The sequence below is a fragment of the Puntigrus tetrazona genome, chromosome 12 (assembly GCF_018831695.1).
Source record: "Puntigrus tetrazona isolate hp1 chromosome 12, ASM1883169v1, whole genome shotgun sequence".
In the NCBI taxonomy this organism is placed as follows: Eukaryota; Metazoa; Chordata; class Actinopteri; order Cypriniformes; family Cyprinidae; genus Puntigrus; species Puntigrus tetrazona.
Window position 1 is genome coordinate 11393093 of NC_056710.1, and position 27292 is coordinate 11420384.

The following is a 27292-nucleotide window of genomic DNA, read 5'->3' on the forward strand; positions in this document are numbered from 1 at the left end:
TAAAGCTGAATTTATTTGATGGAATATCTAGTAATGTTTTTTTTTTACATTACTTGATCATCACATGATCCTTCAAAAATCATTCTAATATACTGATTTGATAGTTAGGTTAAATTTTTTATTATCAATGTTAAACACTGAACAGAAACCTCAACATAACTAAACATAAATACAGTACCTAATTAGACCACACTAAGCAGAAAAACCTGATCAATCAACCCATTCAAATAGATTATGTGCTCTGCATATTCAATATGGCTTTACACTGTACTGAAATACACTACGATCCCTCTTTTAGATTCAGAGAAGAGAAAGGACCTATTAAAAATCATTATTGTTTATACTGATGAAGTACACTACAACCATTGTAGATTAAAAAGAATGAAAGATTCTATGTGAATTTCATCTAGTGGGTTGAAAGGCACACAATCAGTGAAGACAACTGACGCTGTCAATAAATGAATGGCACAGGATGAAAGAACATGCACCTTTCGTACTGCGTCATTCTTGTGTTTCTGCGAAGCATCACAGGTATAATTTAGCCAGGTCACTCTGACTGAATCCTGTCACTCTTATTCTCTGGAGTGACAATTACAGAAAGCATTCTAGAAAGCCCCATCATGTTACATAATGACACGCGCAATAACTATTATTACAAACAATGTAGCACTTAGAAAAAAGTAAAGCTCCACCTCATAAATTAACTTTCCTCTCTATATGCATTCAGGTGGTAGATTTATTTATTTTTTGAGCCCATTTACATTCACACTTGTGAGTGTGACAACCCCCGCGTTAACCACTTCTATTCCTTTTGTTAACGAACGATGGACATATTACTGCAGATTAACTGATGTGTTTTTCATAACCAAATCATATTGAAATAACAGAGTGCTAAAGGTGAAAGGACAAAACTTTTAAGTATTGATACATATTTGGTCTTGTCTGGTTCTATATGTATGTGCTATTTATGTTTTTTTTTTTTTTTCTGGAAATAACTTTAACAACCTAATAAAGTTTATTCTCAACATCTTTATCACAGGACTTACTATATCCAAAGATTATTGTCATCTAACACTTGAACAGATGGTTCCTCTCCTCACCGTTTGTTACACTGTCACAGACACAACAATACAGCACCACAGAATTGTAACTGTCCAACAAGTTTTAATATATAAGTCAGTTTTATCAATCTGACAATTGAATTTCCAAGTAGCCAATGTCTAGATTGTCAACTGTGGTTTGTTCTTTAAGGCAGTACATCAAATGAACACAAAACCACATACAACCTGAATTACAGAAATGTTGGGACATTTTTTAAACGTGAATAAAATAAAAACTAAAACTTCAAATCACATGATGGTTAAACTGAGAGATTTTTGCAATGCCCAAAGACCACGGGCATCCAACAAAGGTCTTAAGCCTTGTCCTTTATGTACAGAGATTTCTTCATTCTCTCTGAATCTTTTGATGGTGTTATGCAATGTAGTAGATAAGAAGATTTCCAAAGCCTTTGCTAGTGACATTGAGGAACATTGTTTTTTTTTGGCCCCGTGCCAATGTTTTTGAGACCTGTAGCAGGTATCACGTTTGAAATGAGCTAATTTAGTGGATAAAACCGTAAAACTTCTCCACTTAAACATTTATGTTCTCTGTGATTTATTGTGAATAAAATATTGGCTCAATTGGTTTGAAAGTCTTTTGGTTTTTATTTTCACTCAAACTTTAAAAAGGTCCCAGCATTTCTAAATTGGGGTTGTATTTTGACCTGTAGATTGCACATTTTACATTTTCAATTTTCTGAAAAGCACGAATATAGATTTTATATGCAAGCATAACTCATAATACTCATTGCAATTTTAGATTTATTAACATTATAAATCACTCAAATACATCATCCAATAAATTAAAGTGAAATCACGCACTCTTTGCAGGATGGACTAAGATTTGTATGCTTTTGGCCATCCGAAATGTGCACGAAGAACAGTTGTGAAGAAAACACAATAGCACCACACAAGACTGACTGATCAGGAGAAATGTAAAGAAAATATAAATAACATTTAAAATACCAAAGCTAGAACTATTAAATAACCCAACATAAGGTCAGCAGAAATATTCAGATGATCTCCAATTTAAGTCAGAGAGACCAGGCTATATATACTCTGCTCTAAATTGCAAAAAGGAAAAAGTCAATGGCATAGAGTGTTTACTCTTTAATCTTATCTCCAGGGGCCTGTGACCTTGTTCAGAGCTCATTGTAGGAGTCAGACTGAGTGAATCTTATATAAATGCAGAGCCGTACTTTCCACCAACTGCTTACATACATACTTATAGGCTGCTCAAGGCTTTTTCCACACCATTAGGAAGTCTACACTCTTTAACAATTGAATATTAAGTTTTAGCATTGAAACAAAGTGAGAGAGGGAACTGAATGTTTAGCAGTGCAACAAAAAACAAACTGATGAATATAATCAGAAGGCCTCAAAAGGCAGTTTGAGGTATCAATCTGGGCTAATAAGTGAAGTCTTATTGTCCTGAGGCGCAAAATACCAGACAGCAGCCATCAGCACTTCTGCCTAACAGCCACTCGTTACCATCTAATCAGGACCACTTGACTAGAAAACATGCAAGCCTACACAATGATTTCTGTCTTTTCCATGTTAAAGAGGCTGCCGAGGTGAGGACTGTATGGATTGATAACCGTAGTTTGCTCAGTGGAAGCTGCTGAGTGTCTCAGGCTTCCTAAACCCACTTTGGTGGGTTTACTTCACAAAACATGAATGTCTAATTGGTTTTAATTTCTTTATATAGATCTGTGCTGTTTATCACAATTGTAAGTGTAAAATCAGTTAAATAATTCCATTCTTTAAAGCAACTGTAAGTAGTTTGGAGCCCCCTAGAGTTAAGTAAATGCTATTCAGTGTACTAAACAGACTATGTAATTACAGCAGATAGTAGTAACAGTCATTGTTAATAATCTTGTCAGTCCTATATCTTATTTAAACCCTGTATTTGCTCCCAGTGTTTGTCCAGTCTTATCTATGTGGATAACGTTGATTGTCTGGTCGTTGGCTTATTAAATATTGCTGAACTCATCGTCGGCTTTATTGGATAGTTACACGTAACATTAGAGGTTCATTTTGTTTGCTGGGTCCAGAATTTGTTCCTGCTCTCCAAACTTGCGTAATCTAAGAACAGAAATGTAGGGAATGTAGGAAAGGGGAAAAAAACGCAAAAGCAGTGAGAAATATCTAAAGTCTAAACAATTTCCAAATTCAGTTTAAATTCAATTTAAAAATTGCTGGTGCATTGGCAAACAGAAAAAAATACCATATGAGCTTGCAAATTACCAAGCAAGTGTTAATGCAACATGGCATCGCTATCAGAAGAAAACAAGGGCAATGAAGACGTGACAATGTTATCACATAAAATGTATGTAACCCAGTGCCTTTTGCTGATAAGCTAATTTATCATTCATATAACACTTGATTATGTCACCCCTGACGGCGTACAAACAACAAATCACAAGCAAGTCAGCAGACACACTATTGACCTACATGATAACTGTGAGTGACTGGATATATCCAGAATGTGTTCACTGCTTAAAGTGTGCCAGCTCAAAATGAAGAGTTGCTTATCAGGCGAGCATTACGGCAACATCAGTAAATATGCAAACCCACACCACAGTACATCATAAAATCATCAATGGAGGGCGTTTACCTCAAAATGGAAAGGTAAACACATATCTCAAGAGAGATGGAGAGAGTGACAGTGCATTTGAACTGCTTCAGAGACCATTATCTGAGAATGTGTATGCAACTTTGACAACACAGCAGCCATTAAAAGCAATGGAGCGTTCTGGCTGAGCACTTTCCCAAAACTAATCTTGTTAAAAGCGTTCCCCCTCTAATCCCTAAGGACTCCCAGATGCTGGCATATTAATCCCACTAAAGCATCTCTGAAATCCAGCAGAAAGGCAAATCTGCATCTGAAAGGTACAGTTCATTAGAGCCACTGGCTCTAAGACAGGAATTTCAAAGACAATTTTTCACATTTATATGGGTTACTGTAGCCTGCATGGAAAGTGAGGATCATTTCAATTTAAATATTTCTATCAAAGAAGCCTATTTCATATTAAGAAAGCATGCAGACAATCACAACCGTGAATATTCACATGTGGGTAGAGAAATGTGGCACAATGCAAAAGCATGAGAAATCATACAGTCAAGATAATTTCTTGAGCACACACTCTTATTAACATTCAAGAATATATATATATATATATACACAAATATATGTATTAGCCATACAGTGCTGGAAAAAAATCTACAAATGTATTCAATCAGCAGCGAAAAAAAAAGATGTAATTGGTTCTCAAAGTGCTTGATTTATTTATTTAATGATGTTGGCATGAATACCTAAAACTCAAGCTGAAGTTTCATTTTGAACATTTCTTCTTAATTAAAGTTGCATAATGATCTATACTACATATCAGAAAAATTTTAAAAAGATTTTTCCTGTTTTTACATTTAGATTAAGTAAACCGTAGATAACAGCAAATGTAATTTGCTAAAAATATGGATAAATGTAATCTTTGTAAAATCTGAAAATTAATATATATATATTTGGACAGTAGATCAATGGTACGGTGCTTAAATTCACTTTAATATTTCAGAATGACTAATTTTAGATTTTTCTTTTTTGGTTTTTAATATTTCAATAAAGTAGTAAAGTATCATCCATTTATCATTTATCAGCCATTGCAATTAAAACCTTTTTACATATATACATAAACAAAAAATTATAAACTTTACCTTTAAAGAAACATTAAAATGTCCAGTTTTCTGTTCTAGAGCGATGGCACCTATAGACAAGTCACTACATTTCATAGACCGAAATTTCTGGTTGTGTAAAAACTAGGTGTTGTTTTTAATCTTGTGCAGATGCTGGGAACTGTTTATTCCTATGGCCTACAGCACCACCTTTTTATGGATGAAGCAGGGATGTAACTGCACACATATTCTGAGCGGTGGTAATCCATAACTGAGACACTGATCGCTGTCGCATTCTTCCCTGAGAGGAGAGGATGATCTCCACACCACTGAAAGAAGCCTTAAAGGGTGTCCTCCTGCAAAAATAAAGACCCCGTTGACCCCATAGCCTGTGGTTACCCATTTTCCACCTCAAAACAGGCAAAAGTACAACAAATACAACACAGCCAAATTTCAGGTGTCAGCTGTAACTGCATGCAGGTTAGTTTTTGAGCCCTGTGTAAAGGAGACAAAAAGGAGGAAGGATAAGTCAGATGACCAAGAGTCTGTTAAGACGTTGTCCTGAAGTATAAATAAGTGGTAGTGCAGCTCGTATTCAGTCAATCCCAGCAGCTTCCGCAGTGACTGAAGCACCAGGGAGCTGTCTGGATGGGCTGCCGCTGTGACCTTCTGAGAGGATGGCATGACTGGACTCTGACGTCACAATGATGGAAGGGATCCGAGCCAACGGCCTTTTCTCATCAACATTCTCTGAGACTATATTTGCCTTAATGTGAAAGAGAAAGGATAATCATTGAGTTGAAAACGGTGAAGCTGATAACTAGTAAAATCATTAATAACATTACTACTGTCAATTTTGATCAATTAGATGCATCTATGATGAATAAAATGGTGTGTGTGTGTGTGTATGTGCGTGTGTTTTATTAACATGTAAACTTAATGAGATCAGGCTGGGCGTGCATTAACAGGTATTAGACTTGCTTGTAGGAATCAATGAAAACTCCCACAGTGCACTGGAAGCAAATCTCGCCACAGTCATGTTGATGCTCAGCAACACAGGAATGTTTTTCAGCTTGATCCGCTGAGAAGTGTCTGGACTAGAGTTTGTGTTTACGTTCACTGACAGGTTCACTTCCCATCAGAACCGGGTTCCAGTTGCTAGAGCTATAATAATGGCACACTGGGGTAACTTTCTGACAGCACAGCTTCGCCTTTGTGATCGACAATGCTGCGTATGAACACAATGCAATTTGGATGCCTAATTTGACCTCATGTGGGTTGGTTTCATTTAAAGTCTGGCATTTGTGTATCCCTTCTCTCTGAGGAGCTATGATTTTCTCAGTGTACTGAAACCAAACAGCTCCTTAATAATACAAAGGATTAATAAATAGGAACATATACCGCCACTGGAACCGTTTGGAGGAGAATAAGTGTTCGCTGAAGAGTTTAGTAAAATTGTGTTTCACAAATGGACTTTCAGTCCCGTATTAATCAAACATATCAGTGTTTTCTTAAAACAAAACAAAACAACAAAAAAACACAGAGCCAATTAAATGTTTTTCAGCATCCTCAGAAATCTGCTCCAGTCCTGATAAAAACACCTTATTATTTCTCCTCCTATATTTGACATTTGTTGAAAAATTGTCATTTACTTCTCTTAGTTATATAATCACGTTTAAATCTGGCTTTGTGATGCACAGATCTTCTGTTATATCCATTTCCACACGCTTCTATGCTACTATCTCCTGTTTTTGAATCAGTACATATAGTGATTGTAATGTTAATTGTAACTCAAACATAATTAATAAACTAATTCAGTCTAAAAAGAGCACTGGATAGACTGACCTCAGCCATGGAGATCTCATCTTTGTCACCCACCGTCTGAAAGAGGGAGACAGGAGAGAGGAATGAAATGCATGATTTTTCATAGTTGCATAGTTCAATATTCTCTTTCTCATTCTTAAAGTTCAGAACCCTAATCACATATTAAGTTAGCATACTGTCAGCCTCCTAGTGTTAGGCTGTGACCGGTAAAAATGGAGGTGGAAGGGCAAAGCGAAAGGTGCCACCCAGTGGACGCACTAATGCCGTTTCTCTTGATGACATGGGATGAGCTTCTGTTTATGGGGATTATTACTCTAAAACCAGGAGATTAGAGCAAGAGAATTACGGCAAGCTTAATCTCAATGTAATGGACCCTCATTCAAATCTGCTCTTTAAAGAAACGGCCCATGCACTGACCCACAACGTACTATCTACATTTTTCACTTGCTCTGCTAGCTCACAACCTGATTAGCATTAAACTAACAAAAGGAGCCTTTAGGAGTCAAATCAGTTTGATTTGACTTTTGTTCTTCTAACTCTTTTGTGACTTTAAACTAGAAGCAATGTGATTTGATTGGTAAATGATAAGCGTAAAAGCGGGATTTGTCTCAGCCCTTTAACAAGAGAGAGTGATTGTATGAGTATTGCTCTCTATGTTGTACAGTGGTTCACAAATGGTGGGTCTCAATCCAAAAAATAAGTCACAAGTCTGTTCTGATAAACAAAAAAAAAACCTTTTTTGATGCTAAATTATCATTTAGTTCAGAAATAAAGAAAAAACATTTATAAAACATTTATAATATAATATGTATAAAAACAAATACTGAAAATATTCAGAATTACTAGCTCGTGAGATTTAAGAATCCAATTACACTGGCACTTTATGTGTTTGATTTACTAAAAAGAACTGGCTCATAAGAGTCACTCATTCTGTAAAGCATCATTATGGCTACGCTGATCATACTGGCTATGCTGCATGTGTTTGATTCCTTAAAAAATAACTCAGTTAATCAATTGGACTACATTGGTTGTGCTGTATGTGCTTGGTTCGCTAAAAGAATTCGGCTCATAAAAGTCATTCACTTTTTGGAGTACACTTGTTTCACTGTGTGTTCACTGAAGGGATCGGTTCTTCTGTGACATCTGTTCAGGATATAGGGCATGTTTCTGCTTGTACTGTAGAATCAGCAGTGATGCCATTCAGTAAGCGGTGCATGGTGCTTTCTCAGAGTATATTAAAATATTTTAATAATAACTTTCGATAATGATAAGATTCACTCATGATGTATCATTCAAGTAGAATAGGAAATCTTTCATTATTAATCAGTACCAGTACCGGGCTAAATTAAAAAATACATTTTTATCTGGGGAGTTAAAGCAAGAAGAGCTGTGAGTAGATCTCAGAAAAGTGATAGCTCCGCTTCATCTAAGAAAAAATGGAAAAAGAAGCACAACTCTCCCTCAAATTTAATTAGTGTACAGTCAAAAGAAATCATAGACAGAGCACCATTAGCACATATAACCATGCACACTCTTGTCACAGAACTATGCTGGCTGAAACCAGGGCAATGAGCTGTCTTCAAAATATGAACGATGGAATGAAATTTTCACATGAATTTGAAATCTGATGGAGTTGTTTCCTAATTTCATATATCGAAGAGCGCTGAGTGAGCTGGGAAGCTTTTGATTAATGAGGTGAGATATGACACTTCTTGAAGACACTTACGCTGATGTATGTACAGGTCCGGTTCAAGTTTGGATCAGCTAGACTCTGACCCGAGGTTCTGTCAAAGATACCCGAGTCTCTGCTTTTGACCTTCAGCCTCACAGAGCTCGTGTGCTTGAAGTCTGACAAATCTTTACGGATGTCAGATGAGACCTGACGACTAGCAGGGCGTGAACTCGCACTGGAGAGATCTGCCTCTGTGTCCGTCCAACCCTGTCCCAAAAAAAAAAAAACGCACACTGAATGCTGATCAAACAGCTTAGAGATCGCTGGGATCTTTTAGATGAGGAAGGACAGAATGAGATGCAAACGAGAATAATTGGCCATGTTTTAATTAAAAATGTACATTTTGTCATCATTTACTCATCCTCATGTTTTTCAGAATCTTTATGTGTTTGATGAAAGAAATTATGACAGTTTTCATTTGTGGATGATATTAACAGATATTAACAATTTCTTCATAGTGATGGAATATATTATATAATATATAATATTAATCATATATATATTATATATTAATAATATATTTGTTTATTTCTTAACATTTGATATATTTCATAATATTCTGTTATCATTTCAATCAATCAATCAATAAAAAACATGAAAATTTGTCAAAATATATATTTTTGTCCTCCACAGAATAAAAAAATGATGACAGAAATGTCATTTTTGGATGAACTATTCCTTTAAATGGACTTTGGAAATGGATTGTCAGACTTTATTTTAAGGTACAATTTTTGCTATTAACAAACTATTATCTACAACTTTTGCCTCTATAAAGTCCTAATTTGCTGCTTATTAATAGTATATTATTAGTAATGTAATTGTTGAGTTTAGATACTGGATATTGTTATTAGAGAGTGTGGTCATACAGATAATAAGCAACTAGTTAATAGTCCCTATACTGAAGTGTTATTGTCTTTTATAATCAAATTCTTTTGGTGACGTCCCCATGCAGCTAATGCAACGCATATAGTACTTTCATCACATTATTAATAACAGGGACAAAAATAAAATAAAAAAAAAGACTAAAAAATGAGCCCAAAAAATTTAAGGGGACAATTTTCACTCCCTAACAATTTCTGACAGTGGTTCAGAGAGAATTTGGGTTCACGGATATGTGTAGAGTTTGTTTCTGACCTGAAGTTGTTTTCTTACCGACTCGCTGTCAGACAAAGAGGACAAGCGCGTCTTCCCGGCGCGGTGCAGGTTGCTGCTGTTCTCTGAGGACTGGCTTGTTAAAGTAGAGCGTCGTGTGGACATAAAGCTACTGCTGCTGAACCGGTCTCTACGAGGCACACACAGCAGGACTCCCAAACATGGTATATACTTCGCAATGGCAGACCTGAGAGAGAAGCGATATGTGAAAGAAGGACAGGAACATTGAATCTCCAGTTCACATCAACTTCCCTTAACTGTCAATAAAATATAAAACCCTTTGTTTGTTAAAAAAAGCCTTACATTTCCAACGGGAAAGGGAATTTAGTATTTTTTGTGCTCTGTCAAAACAAAGCGTGACAGCTCAAATCAATCCTTCCCAAGGATCCTATTATTTCCAGGCGATAAGAGTGAATAAATGATGGCCTCTTCATATAGGTGCTTCATCATGAGACATTAATCTTTAGATCTGTTATAAGTAGCACATGGCCTAATGCATCCAGAGCCGATGAATGTGAAGTAAATGTGACTTGTAAAGGTCAGAATCTACCTCTGTCATCTCAAGGTACTTGTGGCTGCGCTCTGTACAGAAAACCATTGATCGATTAGGGTCTGTCTGGCCTTGAAGCACGCAGCGTGCATGTTTTTGGAACAATGTTTCTTGGTATTGGAAACTAGGGTGCGTAATAAACCGGCGCTGCTTTTTACTGCTTCACTTCTTTAATATGCAGCCAGGGTATTTCAATTTCAGTGTACAATGTAATTGTACAATGTAAAATATTGCCAGGATATACAAATAAAAAAACAAATTCAAGTCTTTTACAGTCTACAGCAAGGATGTATTAAATTGCTCAAAAGTGTGAAGAAAAATAGTTAACGTTACAAAAGATTTCTATTTCACATGAATGCTCTCTTCAATAATGTTCTATTCATCAAAAATATAAGAATAAGAATAATAATTAATTAATAAATGAAAATATATAGTGCTGTTTGAAAACTGTTTTCACTAATGTTAATAATAGATAATAAGAACCAAATCAACATAACAGAATGATATCTGAAGTAACATGTGAAGCTAAATTGAGTTAAAAATTCTACTTTGTCATCAAAGGATTGAGTTAGAGTTAGATTTAAAAATAAATAGAAAACAGTTAAATTGTAATAATATCTCACAATAGTACTATTTTTACTGTATTTCTTGGTGGTTTTTCAAGAACAATTCTGTATTTCTATTCTAAATTCATCCTTAAACTTGTGAACCTTAAAATTGTGAATTCAGTATTTTATATAATTAGCATATCAGTTGTTTTTTGCTCTTGTTTACTGTAAAGTCACAGCACGATTCGCATAATTGTAATAGTTAGCAAAATTACTGCAGTGTACATCAGCTGATGAATATTCATCGTTCCCATTAAACGCAACAGAACAAACAACTGTTGGTAGAAATGTTTACGCTGAGCATCGTCGCACCTGTACTTGGGGTGAGTGATGGCGTAGATGATTGGGTTGTGAATGGCGGATGCTTTGGCAATCACAGCAGGCACAGAGTTCATGTAGGGGGTGAGCATGTCAGCGTAGCTGTGGAAAAAGTGAGAGGACATAACATCACGCATCATTATAATGTTTTACCTTCATCTGACCAGCTTGACATCCCCTCACAGCTCCACACAGACATATCAGATTACAAAGACGCAGTAAATGAGTTAAACCACTGAGTCCTTTGGAAATGAAGCAGCAGGTACAAAAATGAACCTGTCAAAATAGCTGAAAATTTCATTCACAGTCTGTGACACATTTCTCTCTGTGAGGATGGAAGAAATGTCTTTACATTAGTGATCACAAGTTTTTGTTTGCATAATATACGAGCGTGTACTGTGTATATTTATTTTGTATATATAGATACAGTGTATAAATATAATAAAATAAATATATAGATTAATATGCATTTTCAAAATAAGCGTGTGTATTTATATTTATATACCAAACGAACAGAGTACACATACATATATTTTGTATTTTGCATGCGATTAATCACGAGTAATCATTTCACAACTCTACTTTACATATATATTATATTGTTTGTTTGTTTGTTTATAAAGCACAATTAAAACAAGACAATCTCAATTAATAAAAGGAGACCCCCATCACAGAAGGACGAAGGGGACATTGTGATTGGTAAGATAAGCAAGTAAAACAAGCCATATAAGCTTAGTAAGATACGCCAAAGGCTAATTCTAATAAATACCATTTAAAAATTATTTAAAAAAAACCCCAAGTGTAGGTAATCTCAGATATAAAGGCAAGCTATTTTAAAGCTTTGGGGCCAGCACTGAGAATGCCCGGTCATCATTCAGTTTTAATCTCGTCCTAGGGACAGCTAAGATCATCTGGTTTGATGACCTTAGATTCCGTTGAGGGTTATGAACATGCACAAGATCTGTTGGATAAGAAGGCGCCAGATTGTGCAGGACTTTAAATACTGAGATAAGCAATTTAAAATCGACCCTGTAGTGAACTGGAAGCCAATTTAAAGGTGATAAAATAGGTGTTATACGCTGGTGCTTTCACCCATCCTTAATCTAGCAGCAGCATTCTGCCCTAATTGTAAGCAAGATAACAATGATTGCTCACATCTGCATACAAAGAATTACAATAGTTCAATCTAACAAAAATAAAGGCATGAATAAGCTTTTTAAAATTGCTAGGTGACAGAAACGTTTTTACCATGGCTAATAATCTCAAATAAAAGAAACTTAACTTAACTTAAACTTAAAAGTCGACCTGTTTATCAAATTTCAGTGAGACATCAAATCGAACCCCCCAATTCTTAATTACTGATTTACAGTACAGGGCCAAGTTCCCAAATCTGAGAAATTGGGATTTTGAATTAAACAAAGTTTCCTATGTCGGCCATTATATGACTGACAGATTACTTCGGTTTGACTTAAAAATCTCAAATTGGATCTAACAAAAAAAAAGACACCTACACCTTAGATGGCATTAGGGTAAAATGATAAACTTCAAAACAAAATAAAAATTCAAAATATAAAAAGATAATTTAGAAATGGGACGATAGTATGATAAAACACAATACATTCAATTATAAGAAACAAATTGAATTATATTATATCATAATTAAATTATATTAATATTATATTATATTAATTTAGTGCCAAAGTTATATATTTTTTTCTTAGCTGCTTATAACTACCTTGAAAATATATGCTTCTTACACAGAACACTGTACCTCATGATGATTTAGATCTACATTTACATCTTTAATTTAAAGCGATCTCTGCTCTTTTTAATACGACATATATCTGAGTGTCTAGACAGTCTTTCTGAACTGTCTGAACAAATAAGTAGAGTAAAACATTTTTATTCTTGCACTAGCAGTGAATAGTTTGTATAGTTCTAGTGGCAAGTGAAGTATGACTTTATCCGTCAAATATTTAGCTGTTTTAGGTCTCACAGGTAACTATAAAAGAAAAAAAGCATTAAATAATAATAAAAAGCTGAAGTAAATACTAAAAAGCTAAAATCATCAAGAAGGATGTCAAACAAGCAATGTGGGCGATTGTGAGGTGCGAGACGTACTGATTCTCACCCAGCAAAAGCGGTAAGAGCCACACAAGAGTAAGGAGACCAGGAGATGACATACAAAAGGATCACTATGAGTGCTATCTTTGCCATCTTCCATTCATTTTTCATTCGATGCATCTTCTTTATAGAGTCTCTGGGTCCTCCTTCTCCATTGATTTTTCCGACAGCTCTGTTATATCATCATACAGGTGTGTAAACAAACAGATAGATACAATACGCACACGAAGAGACAGCATATAAATCAGTTTACAAAGCCGAGCTCTTTGTATCACTGAAACATAGTGATAATCTAAAATTGATCTTTTATTGATAAATAATACTCCACTTCTTCACAGAAAAATTGTATTTTTCCTCTTTCCTGTCCAGAAACATGCGCTCATAAACATGGTAAAAGCATTTACCTGTTGGTATCTCGGATGGCCCTGAAGATGAAGAAGTAGCAATACATGATGACAAAGAGAGGGATGAAGAAAACAAAAGTAAAGAGCAGCATTGTGTAGGCTCGTACTGAAGGACTGAAAGTCATGTAATCCCACGAACAAGATGTCAGCAGACCTTCAGGGACATACGCACCTGAGAATATAAAATACAATTGCATGTTGCTGCTTCTGAAATGAAGAGGAACAATGAGGATTGAATTTAAACTTCGCAGCTTTCAGCGAGTGATTGTAAGCACTTACTCCATCCAAAGAACGGAGGCAGGCTCCAGCCCATAGAGTACGCCCAAGCAGCAGAGAGTATCAACAGGGCTCGCTTGCGTGACATAACGCCGATAGAGGCCAAAGGACGAGTGATTACAAAGTATCGATCTACTGCAATGACCATGAGTGTGATCATTGAGCAGATACCAAACAGAGCGCCGCAGAATGCATATAACTCACAACCTGTGGAGAGAGAAAAATACTGACAAATGAAATATGAAGAAAGAATAGTTTACCTAAAAATGAAAATTGACTCACCTTCAGTTTGTTTTTTTATTGGAACAGATTTGGAGAAATATAGCATTATATCACCTGTTCACTTGTTTAAAGTGAGCAAAAAGACAAAGCTTTTACGGGTTTGTTATGGGGGTAGGTGATTAATGACAAAATGTTAATTTTGGGGTGGAGTAACCCCTTTAATTGATGGACTAGATGACCAGTGGAATAGTGATGTGGATTACTGTTATGTTCACATCAATTCTCATTCTGACGGCACCCATGCACTGCATAGGACCCACCGGTTAAAGTGACCTAATGCTGATGTTCTCCAAATCTATTATTATGAAGAAACAAAGTCAACCACATATTAGATGGCCTAAGGGTGTGGACATTTTCATCACATTTTGATTTTTAGGTGAGCTAATCCTTTTATGTTATGTTTATGAATAAATAATCCAGTGCTGCTCTAATAAAGCAAGTCCTTCGCATTGTTTCTTCTACTACACTGTATGAGCAATAAATCATACTACACAGTCCTAATAAATCAGCCACCTCAGTCAAGCTGTATGAAAAGAATAAGACTGGAAAATGGCTTTAGATGAAAAAGAACTCGTTTTTCTTATCAATAAAGGAATACTTCTTCATTTATACAAGCTGCACATCCGGGCAGTGTATCTGTAATTATAATAATAATGGAAAATCCTGTGACCTCTGAATCTATAATTGCTTTGGAAATGTTACTAATGTAAACAGGATTTTCATTTTACATACTGGGGAAACGTATTTTACATAAGTTTAAGAGCCTGTCACTGAAAAGCCCTTATTTATTGACTGCTAATTTAAATATTGCTGGAAACCTTTGCTTGATTATAGCCCTGGCTATGAGAAGACCAGAGAGAAAAAGAATATCAACAAACTGTTTGAATATATGTATAATGTTCAGATTATCAGACGATCTTGTACCGTTCTAAAGGGTTTTATTTTTGCAATAATCACTGGCTCACTGGACATTATACTGCTCAATACACACAGCAACCTAGCAAATGCCTAAATTAATTTAATGAATACATATTGAATTAATATGAATTTGTTGTTATATAATTTATTATACGTACAGCACACACACACATATGTGTATATATTATATACTAACATTAAAGAAATAGTTTTTCTACCATTGTACCTACCACAGTAATTCTAATGATTGTGAATGGGTGAAGTGAGTGGGTGCCGCGTTCATTTTTCTAAACATCATTCAGAGGAAACGCAGCAGATCTCTCACACATTCCTCAGGTCGAAGTGAGACCTCAAGAGAGTTTGAGTCATTCCACTTCATCAACCATCCAGTAACTACCTCACTTCAAAGAACACACTTTAAGTGCTTAAAAGGTTTCAAATCTAAACAAGACCATCAGTGATCAAGGGATCCTTATATGACCTGACATTTTCTGTTTTATCTGTGGCATTATTTGAAAGCCTAACATTAGAGCATCACGTTAATCCAACACATGCTACTGCATGATGAATATGTAATCATGCAATTGTGCTTTCAGGATGGTTTTTTTGGGACTAATACAAAATAATCTCAATAATATGTTTAAAAGAGCTTGAATGAGAGATTACATCATCTACTTAATAGGAAGATGTTTAGTCTCTCTGCCTGTTCTACACAGGCGTCAGATAGGCAAACATTTAATATTTGACAACCGTTTTATGATACAAATTTTACAGTACGAGACAAGATACAAAAAAACAATAACAAATTAAGCTTATTAGTTGAACAAAAAGTGTTGATAAAACGGTTCATTTTAATTCACAGGATTTTATAAAAATGTTGGTTTATATATATTCTAGGGCAATAAAAACATAATTACTACTGTATTCTACCTCTATAATAATACACTTGAAAAAGCTTGATGAAGCAGAACGCTAATTATTTTTCAGAACACTGATTCATCAAACAATAAGCTTAATGAAGCAAAAATATTTTTTCCAGAGTTTATAATTACACATTTTTTTTAGCTACATCTACAGACTTCGAAAAGCCCCTTTGCACTATAACTGAAATACGTTCAAGCTGACCAAACACTGATTCATATCTACATACGCTTTGACCTCTACAGACACTAAGGTGTTTCTTCTCCTACAGTTATGCATCAGTGCATAATCCCTCTCCAACTGAGATACTTTACCATTATACTTTCTTCTCATGAACTCACCCTGTAAAGTTGACTTAGCATCTGTGCAAGTAACTATGAAATCCTGGAAATGAACCAGGGGTTTGATCAAGCGCTGTGACTATCTGACATCTGGATTACCTTTTTCTCCAAATATCCATCGCTTGTGCAAACTGGTGGTGAAGAAGATTGGCGTCTGAGTGACACACATCAGAAAGTCTGTGACAGCTAAATTAATGATGAACATGTTGGCTGGTGTTCTCAGACTCCTACTCCTGAAAACACACACAAATAAAATGTCAAATGCTGCAATTCAAAAGAAACGCTCAACCATTTCTAGTAACTGTTCTTGAATGCCAGTGGTATATAAACCTTGGTCTATATCTTAGCATATTCTGCGCTGCATGCCTTTACAGTGCAACAATGACCCGAGATAAACAGAACTAATCAGGATTTCATTGGTTATCACACAAACAACATATATCTAGACTTACTTGCAGAAGGCATACATGACTAAGAAGTTTCCCACCATGCCAGTGATGCCCACTGCTAGAATGACAGAACCGATAGTGTAGTGAGCGTGGTCAGGAACATCCACTGTTGGGAAAGGATGTCGAACATCCTGCACCATTGCCACCTGTACACAGAAAGAAAAAAGGGAATGTCAGGAGATGATTTCAGATGAGCACAATGTGCTACATTTATATATAAAGGACCAAGACATAAGTGATCTAAGTGGCTGCTAAGGGCCCCATGGTCACCAGAGGGCCCCCAAGAGTACCCTACATGAAATTATATTTTGTTTATTTAATTAGAGATATATTATGTTGATGGGCAATGTTAATTATAGTGCAATATTAAATAATTCAATAATCTGTACATATCATTTTATTATTTCCACATTGTTCCCCATCTTTTTTTTCTGAGCTTATCTTTCTCTAACTCAGCGCCAACCAAAGCATGACACGTCAAAGGGTTAAATTGATTAAGTTTGGGGGTGTAAGGGGGACCCCTGGGTTTTGTGGCAGGGGTTCGCTTCATAAAACCATTGTTAGCTAACTATGGTCGTTCTTGTTATTAACCTCTATTGGTAACGACAGAACTTGCGACCAGAGTTGCTTTTGGGAAACGCACCCATGATCAGATCAAGCCTCAGTTAATCAGCATAGTCTAGATAGGGCATCTTTTTGTTTTCAGCGAAGTTCATGTTTGAACATCAAAAATCAGCAAATGGACATTTTAATATAATATAACATTTTTCTTGATTCAGTTTTTGGTTTTTGCGTAAAAGTAACTTTCCTGAGTATATAATTTTGTAATAAAAATAAGCTTCTGCTTCATAAACTCAGCTTAATATTATTTACCCTACCATTTGGGTGCTATTATATTCCAATATCATTATGCCTCAATTAGCTAGATATAGATGAAGAGTTGTTCTTTTACAGATGCTCTCTGCTGTTTAATATTAATTATAAAAAACATATAAATTGTAATAAAATTACAACTTTGATGAATATTTATGTTCCGTAAATGCATTGTTTGCTGGTTTATTTGGCTACTTTTCAGCACAGCACATTAAGGATGCCATTTAATACGTTAAGACTTTGAATGTTAAGTTTGCAACTGTTATAAAAAATACCAATGAAACAATAGTATTATGTAAGCAACAAACAAAACTGATCATGGCTGTGTTAGAGAAATATAGAAATAGGCCAAATCCTCTACTACCTGAAATCTATATAATGACTTTAACCTCAATAGCCAGCTGAGATGGATATATTTACCAATTTTGAAGTGGATTGTACCATTTCATTCAACTGCATTGGTAACAGGGTTTGGAACAGAGAATACATAAAAGCTTTTAGAATGGCAAGCTTTCGTTTTTTTCCCCCATGTCAGACTCAGTTCTTAAGAAGCAATTAGTACATCAAACACTGCTGTTCGATTCACCAGTGTCAACATCTTAGTCTGCCACTTTTAGCATCAGTTTATCCATTTATACTTCTATCCAACCCTAAATCATTCTATTGACTCGAATGGCTAAAGCCAGATGGAGCAAAACAAGCAGAATTGGCACTTTGTAGGTCGCTTTCATAGTAAGAGCATACAATAGGTGAGTACTACAGACTAGAGAATCAGAGTGGCAATCATTCACATCACATTTAACCTAGTTCCAATGTTCCACTTATGGGACATTTTGCATTGAGTGAAATTTGACAGGAATGCTAAGGGGTTAAATCAAATGCTTCTAGTCTTTGAAGAAGATGATGTAAAGATGGTATCAATGGTGGATACCGAAAAAACTGCTCAGTATCGCAAATACAAAATGAAAGAAAAGGACATTTGAGAACTAATGAGTTTATAATCTGCTGCAGATCAGCGGTGGATTAATGCAAAATGTGTGTAGTATGAAATAGCAGCAGGAAAATTAATGGGCCATTAAAGAAGCTCATCATCAGATTGAAGCAGACCCCCTCCACTACTACTGGATAAGGGATGTTTAAACTTTATTTTCTGCAAAACATACACTATATTAATACGTTGTGCATCCAACCTGATGATTATATGCAACAGCATGATTTGAGAATGATCAAGAGAGCATCTAATGCTTCAGCAGAGAAAACATCTGGCCATCTGTACAAACACTGGTAACACTTTATTTTAAGGTGTCCTTGTTAAGAATAAATTATGCGTAAATACATGCAAGTAACCCAAATCCTAACCATATAGTAGGTAGGCTACAGGTAGGTAATAATTATTACTCATTATTTAAAATATAATTACACTGTAACAAGAACAACTTGAAATAAAATGTAACCTAAAGACTCAATGTCACAAAAACACTTTTAGCACAATTAGAAATAGTTGAGTATTTTAGTATGAATGAGTGCTGATCTTTTTGGACATAAAAAAAAACATTTAGGTGGCTCTTGTTCTGAATGTGGTGAGGGGTTTTTCCTTTGCTTTTAGCCAAAGCGTTATTACATGTTATTTTAAGTAACAAATAAATGAGTGTTCGAGCTGGCTGCTTTTGATTAAATTCAATTCAAAAGGACTTGCTTATTCATCATTTAATAGTGTCTCGGAAAATGTATAATATCAGGTTTTCACTATAGTTGGTTGGCCTTTGATGCGGTGGCTTTATGAAAACACAGATTACCTGTTATTTCTCAAACAGAAGCCCTGAACAAAAAAGGAAGGTAACAATCATCAAGTTTCAATAAACCTTGCGAAGATCCTGAGAACACAAAGGGCTTAGGTTTCCACTGCCATTACTGTGTATTAGCTTTTGGTCAATCCTAAACTTATTCTAAAATGATCTGCTTCATCAGGAGATCCTCTGTTATACAGTATAGGCAGCACAATTGTATGTATGGGGTTGCAGTTCCCAAAACAAACTTTAACATTTAATTTCCGTTGCACTGAATGAGAGAAATTCTCTGCCGAGACCTTTTATCTAAAAAGCTGATAAACCTATCACCAAATGATCAATAAAATAAAATAGCTGTAATTATTTACCACCTTGCTAAACTTAGTGAGTGATGAGGTAGCTAGTCACCTGTCTATCCACACAGAAACTCTGTAGGCAAGCCATGTGAGCATAAATGCATTTTGGTGCCTCTCATTTACAAGGTTATTCTTTACACGCTTTGAGGTCAAAAGAAATCATGCTTCCCTACAATGCGATAACTCATACACGGAAGCAGGTTTTATTCCAGGATTTCAATACTGAGACTGAAAATTAAAGTAGCCTTACAGTTACCTTGGCTTGTTTTTTCCATCATGTTAAAGGAACTCATTCACAGGAAATCCATTTTAAATGATCAGCATGTTAGATTTCAAATTACGATTTCTGATGAACCATGTGACACTGAAGACTGGATGAATAATGGCAGCAGAAAATTCTGCTTTGCGTCACAAGAATAAATTGCATTTGAAAATATATCAAAATATAAGAATTGAAATACTAATAATATTTCATTATATTATATATTATATTTTGATCATTTAACACAGCCTTGGAAAGCATAATAAGAGATGTCCGTAAAAAACACAACCCCAAACTTTTAACAGTAGTAATATAAGAGCAGTAACTTCCAATGAAATGACCCCAAAAAATTCTTTAAAAAGACGTGAAATGTTTAGCCCCAATGACACTGGAAGGCAAAGTATCCATTCCAAATTGCCTTGATTGTCATTTTGCCTGATCTAGAGAGACAGAGCTGATATTTGGTTTAATCCTCATATGCGGTACTTGTCTGTTATGTCTATCGATGAGGGATTTGGACGAGAGCATGTTCTGAATGATTCTGTGGCACAAATATGGGAAATGCTCTTAAAATGTCACTATCGCTTAGACATTCAGAGAGCGATATAAAGAGACAAGGAGAGAAAGAGAGAAAGACAGAAATAGATAAAAGAGAGAAACATAACATTTCGCCACATCGCAAGGAGCTTATTTGTAACCATCTTAGCAAAGAGAGAACAATGTCATGGTGCTTTATTCTTGGGCTGCAGTTGTTTAAAATAACACCGCTGCGCAACAAAGAAACGCCATTAAAACAATTTAATAGCTTTATGTTTGCATTATTTAAAATCTTCTACAAAGAACAAAAAAATAACCTGCAAAACTGAGAGCAACAGGCTTGTGCTGCAACAGAATGAATGAACTTGTTTGTCTGTGCTGCTCCACTTATTCTCGTAGCTTGCGGCTAGAAGAAAAGTCTGAATAGAAGCAAAACACACACAATCAATTCTAAATCTGTCAGCTGACAGTTTCCTAATCGGTAAGGAACGTCTCAGCAGACTACTACGGGCCCAAACTTCTCGAGCGGAAACTGTGATAAAGGACAGCTGATCCACCGCTTTAAAAAAAAAAAAAAAAAAAAAAAAAAAAAAAAAAAGGTTTTTGTGGGGAGATTATCTACTCTGTCTGTCCAACAAAAGCTGAGACCTTTCCGCAAAGAGCAGGGTGTATTTCCTGAAAGAACTTTATTGGAAGAAGGTGAACTTCAAGCTAAAGTTTTCAAACTGCACAGATACATTTTGATTGATGCCTACAACATTACTAGGAAAAAAACATTGGATACTGAAACAGATTTAAAACAGCACTTTGACAATGTGCAGCTCTAAGATACTGATGATTTAAATCTATGCATGCTTTAACTGATACCACTGACCCATTTTTCTTGGTTCCCATTGGCAAATCTTACCACAGTGAATCATTAGTTAACCCTCTGATGTGTCTTCGTTCCAGTGGTTGGATTTTTAAAAGCCAATTTATAACCATTTAATCATTCCTTTTGATATTTCAGGCATTTATTCATGTTTATTATATTACTTATTATTTTACATATTCTTTTTTCATATTTTTTAAAATGCTACAATAAAAACCTGTTAAATGGTTAGTAGGAGTTCCCCTACTAGTATATATAGTTATATAAATACTATAATAACTATGTTTCTTCTAATGTTTTTCTTAACAGTTTTATTTATTAGGGCTATATGTTACATCTAATGTTGTTAAATTAATGATTATTGCATTATTTAAGTTTCATGTGTGTTATGTGTTTAGTGTTTGTATATGTGTTACCACCTGTTTTTTGGTGGTTATCAGTGTATAACAAAAGTATAAAACAGATTTCAGAAGGTTTAAAAGGTTACTATATTAATATAATTAGTATATTAGCATTATAATATCAGTTAATGATATTACAGTATTTAACAGTAAATTTAAGTTAAAACCGTAAAATCTAAAATGTTCTATAATTGAAATTCTGGCACAGCTGACTTTTTTTTACAGTTATTTTTTTTACAGAGTAAGATTGTTCAATAAATTAATGAACTCCTCTAGCTCATAGAAGATATTTAGTTAATAGAGTTATACAAAATACAAAATTCTGTTAACTAATTTTGGAAATTCTGAGAAGACTGTTTTTGGGTATAAAACTGATTATTTTGGGATAACAAACTAAATATTTTATGACAGGATCTGAGACTTTCTCTATATACCAATGATATTGCAATGGACGGATATGTGCAGCTTTCGATTTAAATAGCAAATAGATGCTAATTACGCTAAGTAAAAATAGCATCATTTCTTAGCATAGATGCTATTCACATTATGTGCAAATAGCAATGTATTCTATTTACACTAGCTGAAAATAACAGCATTTTTAGTGATGTGCTATTTACACTAAGTGAAAATATAATATTTTTTAGAATAGATGTTATTTACACTATGTGCAAATAGCAATGGATTCTATAGCTACTCTGTAAAATATGTACCTTCCACTAGAGGATTTTTAGGGTAAAAGCATTTACAAGATGGAAGAATATAAATAAAAAAAAAATGTAGGAGCGTAAAGGATCAAACATATGCTGTTAAAAAAGGGATTCCACAACAAACCTTTGTCTTCATTTTAGAATTAATTAATGGTTTATCTTAAAAATAATCCACTTGACTTAATCCAGATTTTAACATGGTAGATTGTAAAATAAATCTTTTTCTAAGTGTGAAAGGTCCCTTTACATGTCCCTTCATGGCTTGTCACTGTAGCTTAACACAATTAGACAGAAAACATCAGGACACATAAAGACTACTCCTAAGGCAAATTATTAATTCAGATGTTAAGGAGAATGTAAAAAAAAAAAAAAAAAAGCCTTGAAGGACACTGCAAAGTCACTGGAGCTTGAACAGATTCATATGTCGTTCTGTTTCAGTCTCTCTCCTTTTATTGTCACTGTCTTTGTCTCTGTGATGTATAAAACATGCATACATATGACAAACGCATGTCTAAAAAGCAAACATCCAAACACTTTATCTAGTGCTTTAACATTAACGTCAAAGCCATTTTCATTAACAAGGAATCAGGGCTCCCACAGCTGTGATAACAGAAGGTTTACTTAGTTAAATGAATGAATTAAATGAAGCATCATTCAAAACTAGAATTTTGTATTTGTCTTGATGGCGAAAATAATGTACTTGAATTTTTTCCTTCTTTTTTGTTACATTTGGCTTTATTACTTTTTTTTTGGTGGTGGTTGAAATATTTCACAAAAATTCTTCAAACATAAAAAGAATATCTAAAAAAAATAAAGAATCAAACAAAGGTCTTTTATCCATTTCTGCATGTTTTGTGCTTTATTCCACACTTGTGTGATAGAAATATTGAACAGACTAAAGTCGACGTTGTCACTATTCTATGAGCATCTTATTGTAGAAACATTTTTGCTCTATGTTTTATTTCTGAAAAGCAAAAATCGATTCAAATGCACGCTGGACAAACTGCAAATAAACCTTGGACTCATCCGGCCTCTTCAGAGACGAACTCAATAGAAGTGAGTTAAACCCGGCGTGTTAAATAACCCTGGGAGAAGAAAGTCTACTTCTAAAAAGAACATTAAAATGCTACAACAATAAATCATTTCGTAGTAGTGCTTTCCAATAAAATACAAAGCAACGCTGAATTCATACGAACTTTAATTGTGTCAGCTTTATAAATTAAAACTCAAACCTGCATCCATGTCTTTCTAGAAGATTAGAGTATGTAAGTTCAAGGAAAATCAGAATTTCAAAAGTTGGGCTGATGTCCAATGTTCTGTCTTTCATTTAAATTACAAAAGGCACCTGAGTTAAGGCTTTTCCTGTTCATAACACACAAATTCTGCCTTCTCTGACCCACCTTATTATCAAAATACAAAGTTTTAATTGGTGTGTAAATGCATTCTTGCCAGCACTGAGCAGCAGTGGAAAGATAGCTACATGACACTTCAGAGGCGCTTCTCTGCCGTCTTTGTAGTGTCAAAAAAACAACAAAAAAACAAGAGAAGCCGATTCCACCTGTAGTTTTTGAGACCACTGGCATCTCTCAGCATTTTGGGGAATTTATGTAATCAAATAAAAAGGCTAATTGTCATGCTGTGTCCTCACAAAAACTATTGCAGATGATTAAATATTAGCTCAAGGCAAACAGAGCCGCACCGACAATTACAAACGCCAAAATTATATAAATCCTATTCTCTGTACAACCATGACCTTTCACCTTCTCTTTCAAGCTCCTGCTACAAAACTCACATTTGCATTAGGCGTGCATTTAGAGAGGCATCACCCGTGCCTCTCTAAAAAAAATAAAAAATAGAATCAATCTGTTGTTTGGAATCAAAAGGTGAAGGGTGAAAGGTGAAGGGTGAAATCTATTAGACTGTAGCCCACAGCAGCAGGTTTAACAGCACACAATGACACATGATACAGATAGGAAGTCTGTTGTGCACTAATACACGGTGCTCCATAGCTGGGTGAAAATAAAATAAATCTGCAATCATGCATGCACAATTAATAAATAAATAAAATAAATTAGGCCAATGGAAGATATAGAGGTTAAGCTCTATATTCACATCACATCAAAATATGAACGGAAGCTCTGTATTGTAGCTATGACATTAATAAATAAAGTCTTGATTCATCAGAGGAACAAGGCCACCCTCTGTTTGAGGAATGCCATAACACTCATTCATATGACACTACATACTCTTACATTTTCCTGGACAACTTTTAATAAAAAAAATGAATGAATAGATAGACAAACAGACAGACAGATAGATAGATAGATAGATAGATAGATAGATAGATAGATAGATAGATAGATAGATAGATAGATAGATAGATAGATAGATGATCTTTTAGAGGCAAAAAATTACCATGAGCAGTGAAGCATTAACAAATTGTTTTTTCTTTCTTCCTGGATAGCATTACTGTATGCATTAGTAGATATTTTATCTGGGTTTAAAGCTCTCACACGGGACAAAGCTCTGTTTTAATGCCTAACATCATTTTCATGCTATTCCCATATCACTATCGTCTAATGAAATGATACAGTACAATGTAAAAAGATTGTGCATGTTTGGCTTTTTTTGTTTCTCTGAATTCATTTTCTCTTATGTCCCATTTTAACTGCCAAACAGGAAATATTCAGAAATAGCTTACTTCTCTAAGAATGAATGGCATATGCTAGATTCCCACATGATGCTATGTGATCCCGTAGGACTCCCTACTTTCCAAAAACGACTTGTGTGTGTACGTGACTGATTCTTACTCAGCCTGCTAAACTGTGCTCACTTGCTGAGAAATCACACTTGTAGGGTTGTAACACCTTCGCTGGAGTGTGTGGGAGTTAGTGAGCCACTCTAGTATGCAGTGTGCAGCAATTCATCTACTATCACAAAGACACCGTACAGAACAGACTGTTTTTATGAGAAATGAAGACCAGTTCAATTATTCTCAAAAACCAGACTATCTAACATTTTGCATGAAATGCATTTCTGAAAACAAATGAATTCAATTTTATATGCAACTTTATTTAATATAGACTAATCATATAAATTAATTCAGTTTTATATGCAATTTTATTTAATATAGACTAATCATACAGGTACCTTTGGGTAGTTTTCTTGATGTCAAGTAATAACTCCAGCTCTGGATATAAATGCACAAAATAGTGGCATATCTTCCTATTATGCGTGATAGTATAAATACGCAGTAAATATCAGGTTCCTGCAATGATTTATTTCAGATATTGAAAATATTTATACACCGCCAGGTTACGTGGGTCTGTTACGTGGGAAAGAGTTTTTCCACGAAGTAACAACCTTCGCAATCATAACAAAGTTGTTAGAACTACATTAAAGATGTTCAAATGTTAATCCTTTATCAAATTAACTAATTACAGTCTCAATCACATACTTTGATACAATATTACATTTCGATGATTCGATATGATCCGATGATTACTTTGATCATTGATTTGAAACTTACGACTGGAAATCGCCTATGAATTACCATGAGCACGAACATTCCCAGGGGCTAAAACAATGAGGCGCGAATGACTAGCTGATACATTTGACAGGCAAATCCTTTCATATCCACGTGAAGAGACGGAAATCACATAGGCTATTTAATCAGCGGTTTGTCCATACAAATGCGAGCTTCCTCAATTATTAGGCGCCCCTGCCGCAACTAACCGTCAACCATCCAACAGGCATTTAAACATTTTTGTAATTAAGACAAGTAAATGCAAAACATAATCGACGTACTGTCCCGATAATGAAATCGCTTGATCTGCATACCGTTGCTATGGTTACCCCCTCAGAAGAACGCTACTTATGCCTGTAAGTTTTGCGGTTACCGAAACATACGCTTTTAAACACAGTACCTACATGCAAAATACTTACATATACTTTTGCCTGTCTTTTTGGGGGCATCCCCGCAACTTGCCGCGCTCGCACCTGAGGCGGAACTGACAGACTTCCCTCCGATTACGCACGCGTTTTTGGCGCTAGCGGCGCTCAGTTTTTTTGCGTGTTAAAAATATACACACGACTTACCGAGTACGACGCGCATTACGCCAGACGTTTTCTCCCTCTAAATGCTATATTAAACGAAATATGAAACTCCATCATCTTACCGTAGTGGCCCGCGCCGGCAGCTCCATCAGCTTGTGCGCGCTCACTGCGCTGTAATTCCACGGGGCGAGAGTGTCCGGGCTCACCGCGGTGCCGTCGGGGGCTCGAGTGGGGATTCCCATGCTGAGCGAGCGCGAGGCGTTCATCGCAGCGCAGAGAGAGGGGCTCAGAGTTGGTACGCAAAAAGAGTTTGCTTAAACCTGAGAAACAGCATTACTGTATAAGAAGGTGCTGGATGCTTTCCTCTGCTTCCCTCTGTCTGCACCCCAGAGCTGAGCTGTCAACTGCGCCCAACATGTGTGTGTGTGTGTGTGTGTGTGATGAGTTTGTCAATGCCAGTAACCATGTGCCTGTTCCAGTAGGCTATGCATGAGGAGGGATGCGCAGTTAAGCAAACTCAAACATCCCACATGCAACCCAACAGCCCCTTGCTAAGCTCCTCATAATCACACCCAGAATAAGCCTTGTGTGCCTCATGTGCCTGTTTAAGCATAAGTGTGTGTGCCAGCAGGACGATCATATCAATAGCCTATATGTCAAGAATCTGCACATGCTCAGTCTTTCCGCTCTCTCTCTTTCTCAAATCCCGCATCCTGTTCAGATTCAGAAGCAGCTTTAATTAAAAGTCAGCAGCACAGCCACAGACACACTTAT

General features: G+C 35.5%; 1 protein-coding gene across 2 annotated transcripts; it reads right to left on the bottom strand.

Annotated features, from left to right (window-relative positions):
* Positions 1–1164: 1164 nt before the first annotated feature.
* On the bottom strand, positions 1165–27114 carry opn4b (opsin 4b). Of its 2 annotated transcripts, XM_043253224.1 has the most exons (11): positions 26641–27114; positions 16672–16814; positions 16319–16452; positions 13761–13964; positions 13482–13653; positions 13085–13249; positions 10948–11055; positions 9478–9664; positions 8320–8532; positions 6615–6650; positions 1165–5535 (listed from the first exon to the last, which is right to left on the bottom strand). In XM_043253224.1, the coding sequence occupies exons 1-11, from the start codon at positions 26782–26784 to the stop codon at positions 5365–5367; spliced, it is 1677 nt and encodes a 558-aa protein (XP_043109159.1). In that variant the 5' UTR covers positions 26785–27114; the 3' UTR covers positions 1165–5364. The 2 variants fall into 2 exon arrangements, with proteins under 2 accessions (XP_043109159.1, XP_043109160.1); XM_043253225.1 differs by lacking the exon at positions 8320–8532.
* Between the last annotated feature and the right edge of the window lie 178 nt (positions 27115–27292).

Coding starts and splice junctions, on each gene's coding strand:
- opn4b (XM_043253224.1), bottom strand. CDS start 26,784: ATGAACGCCTCGCGCTCGCTCAGCATGGGAATCCCCACTCGAGCCCCC. Junction 13,654..13,760: donor GCCTCCGTTCTTTGGATGGA/GTAAGTGCTTAC, acceptor TTATATTCTCAG/GTGCGTATGTCCCTGAAGGT. Junction 11,056..13,084: donor GCTCTTACCGCTTTTGCTGG/GTGAGAATCAGT, acceptor CTTTTTCCACAG/CTACGCTGACATGCTCACCC.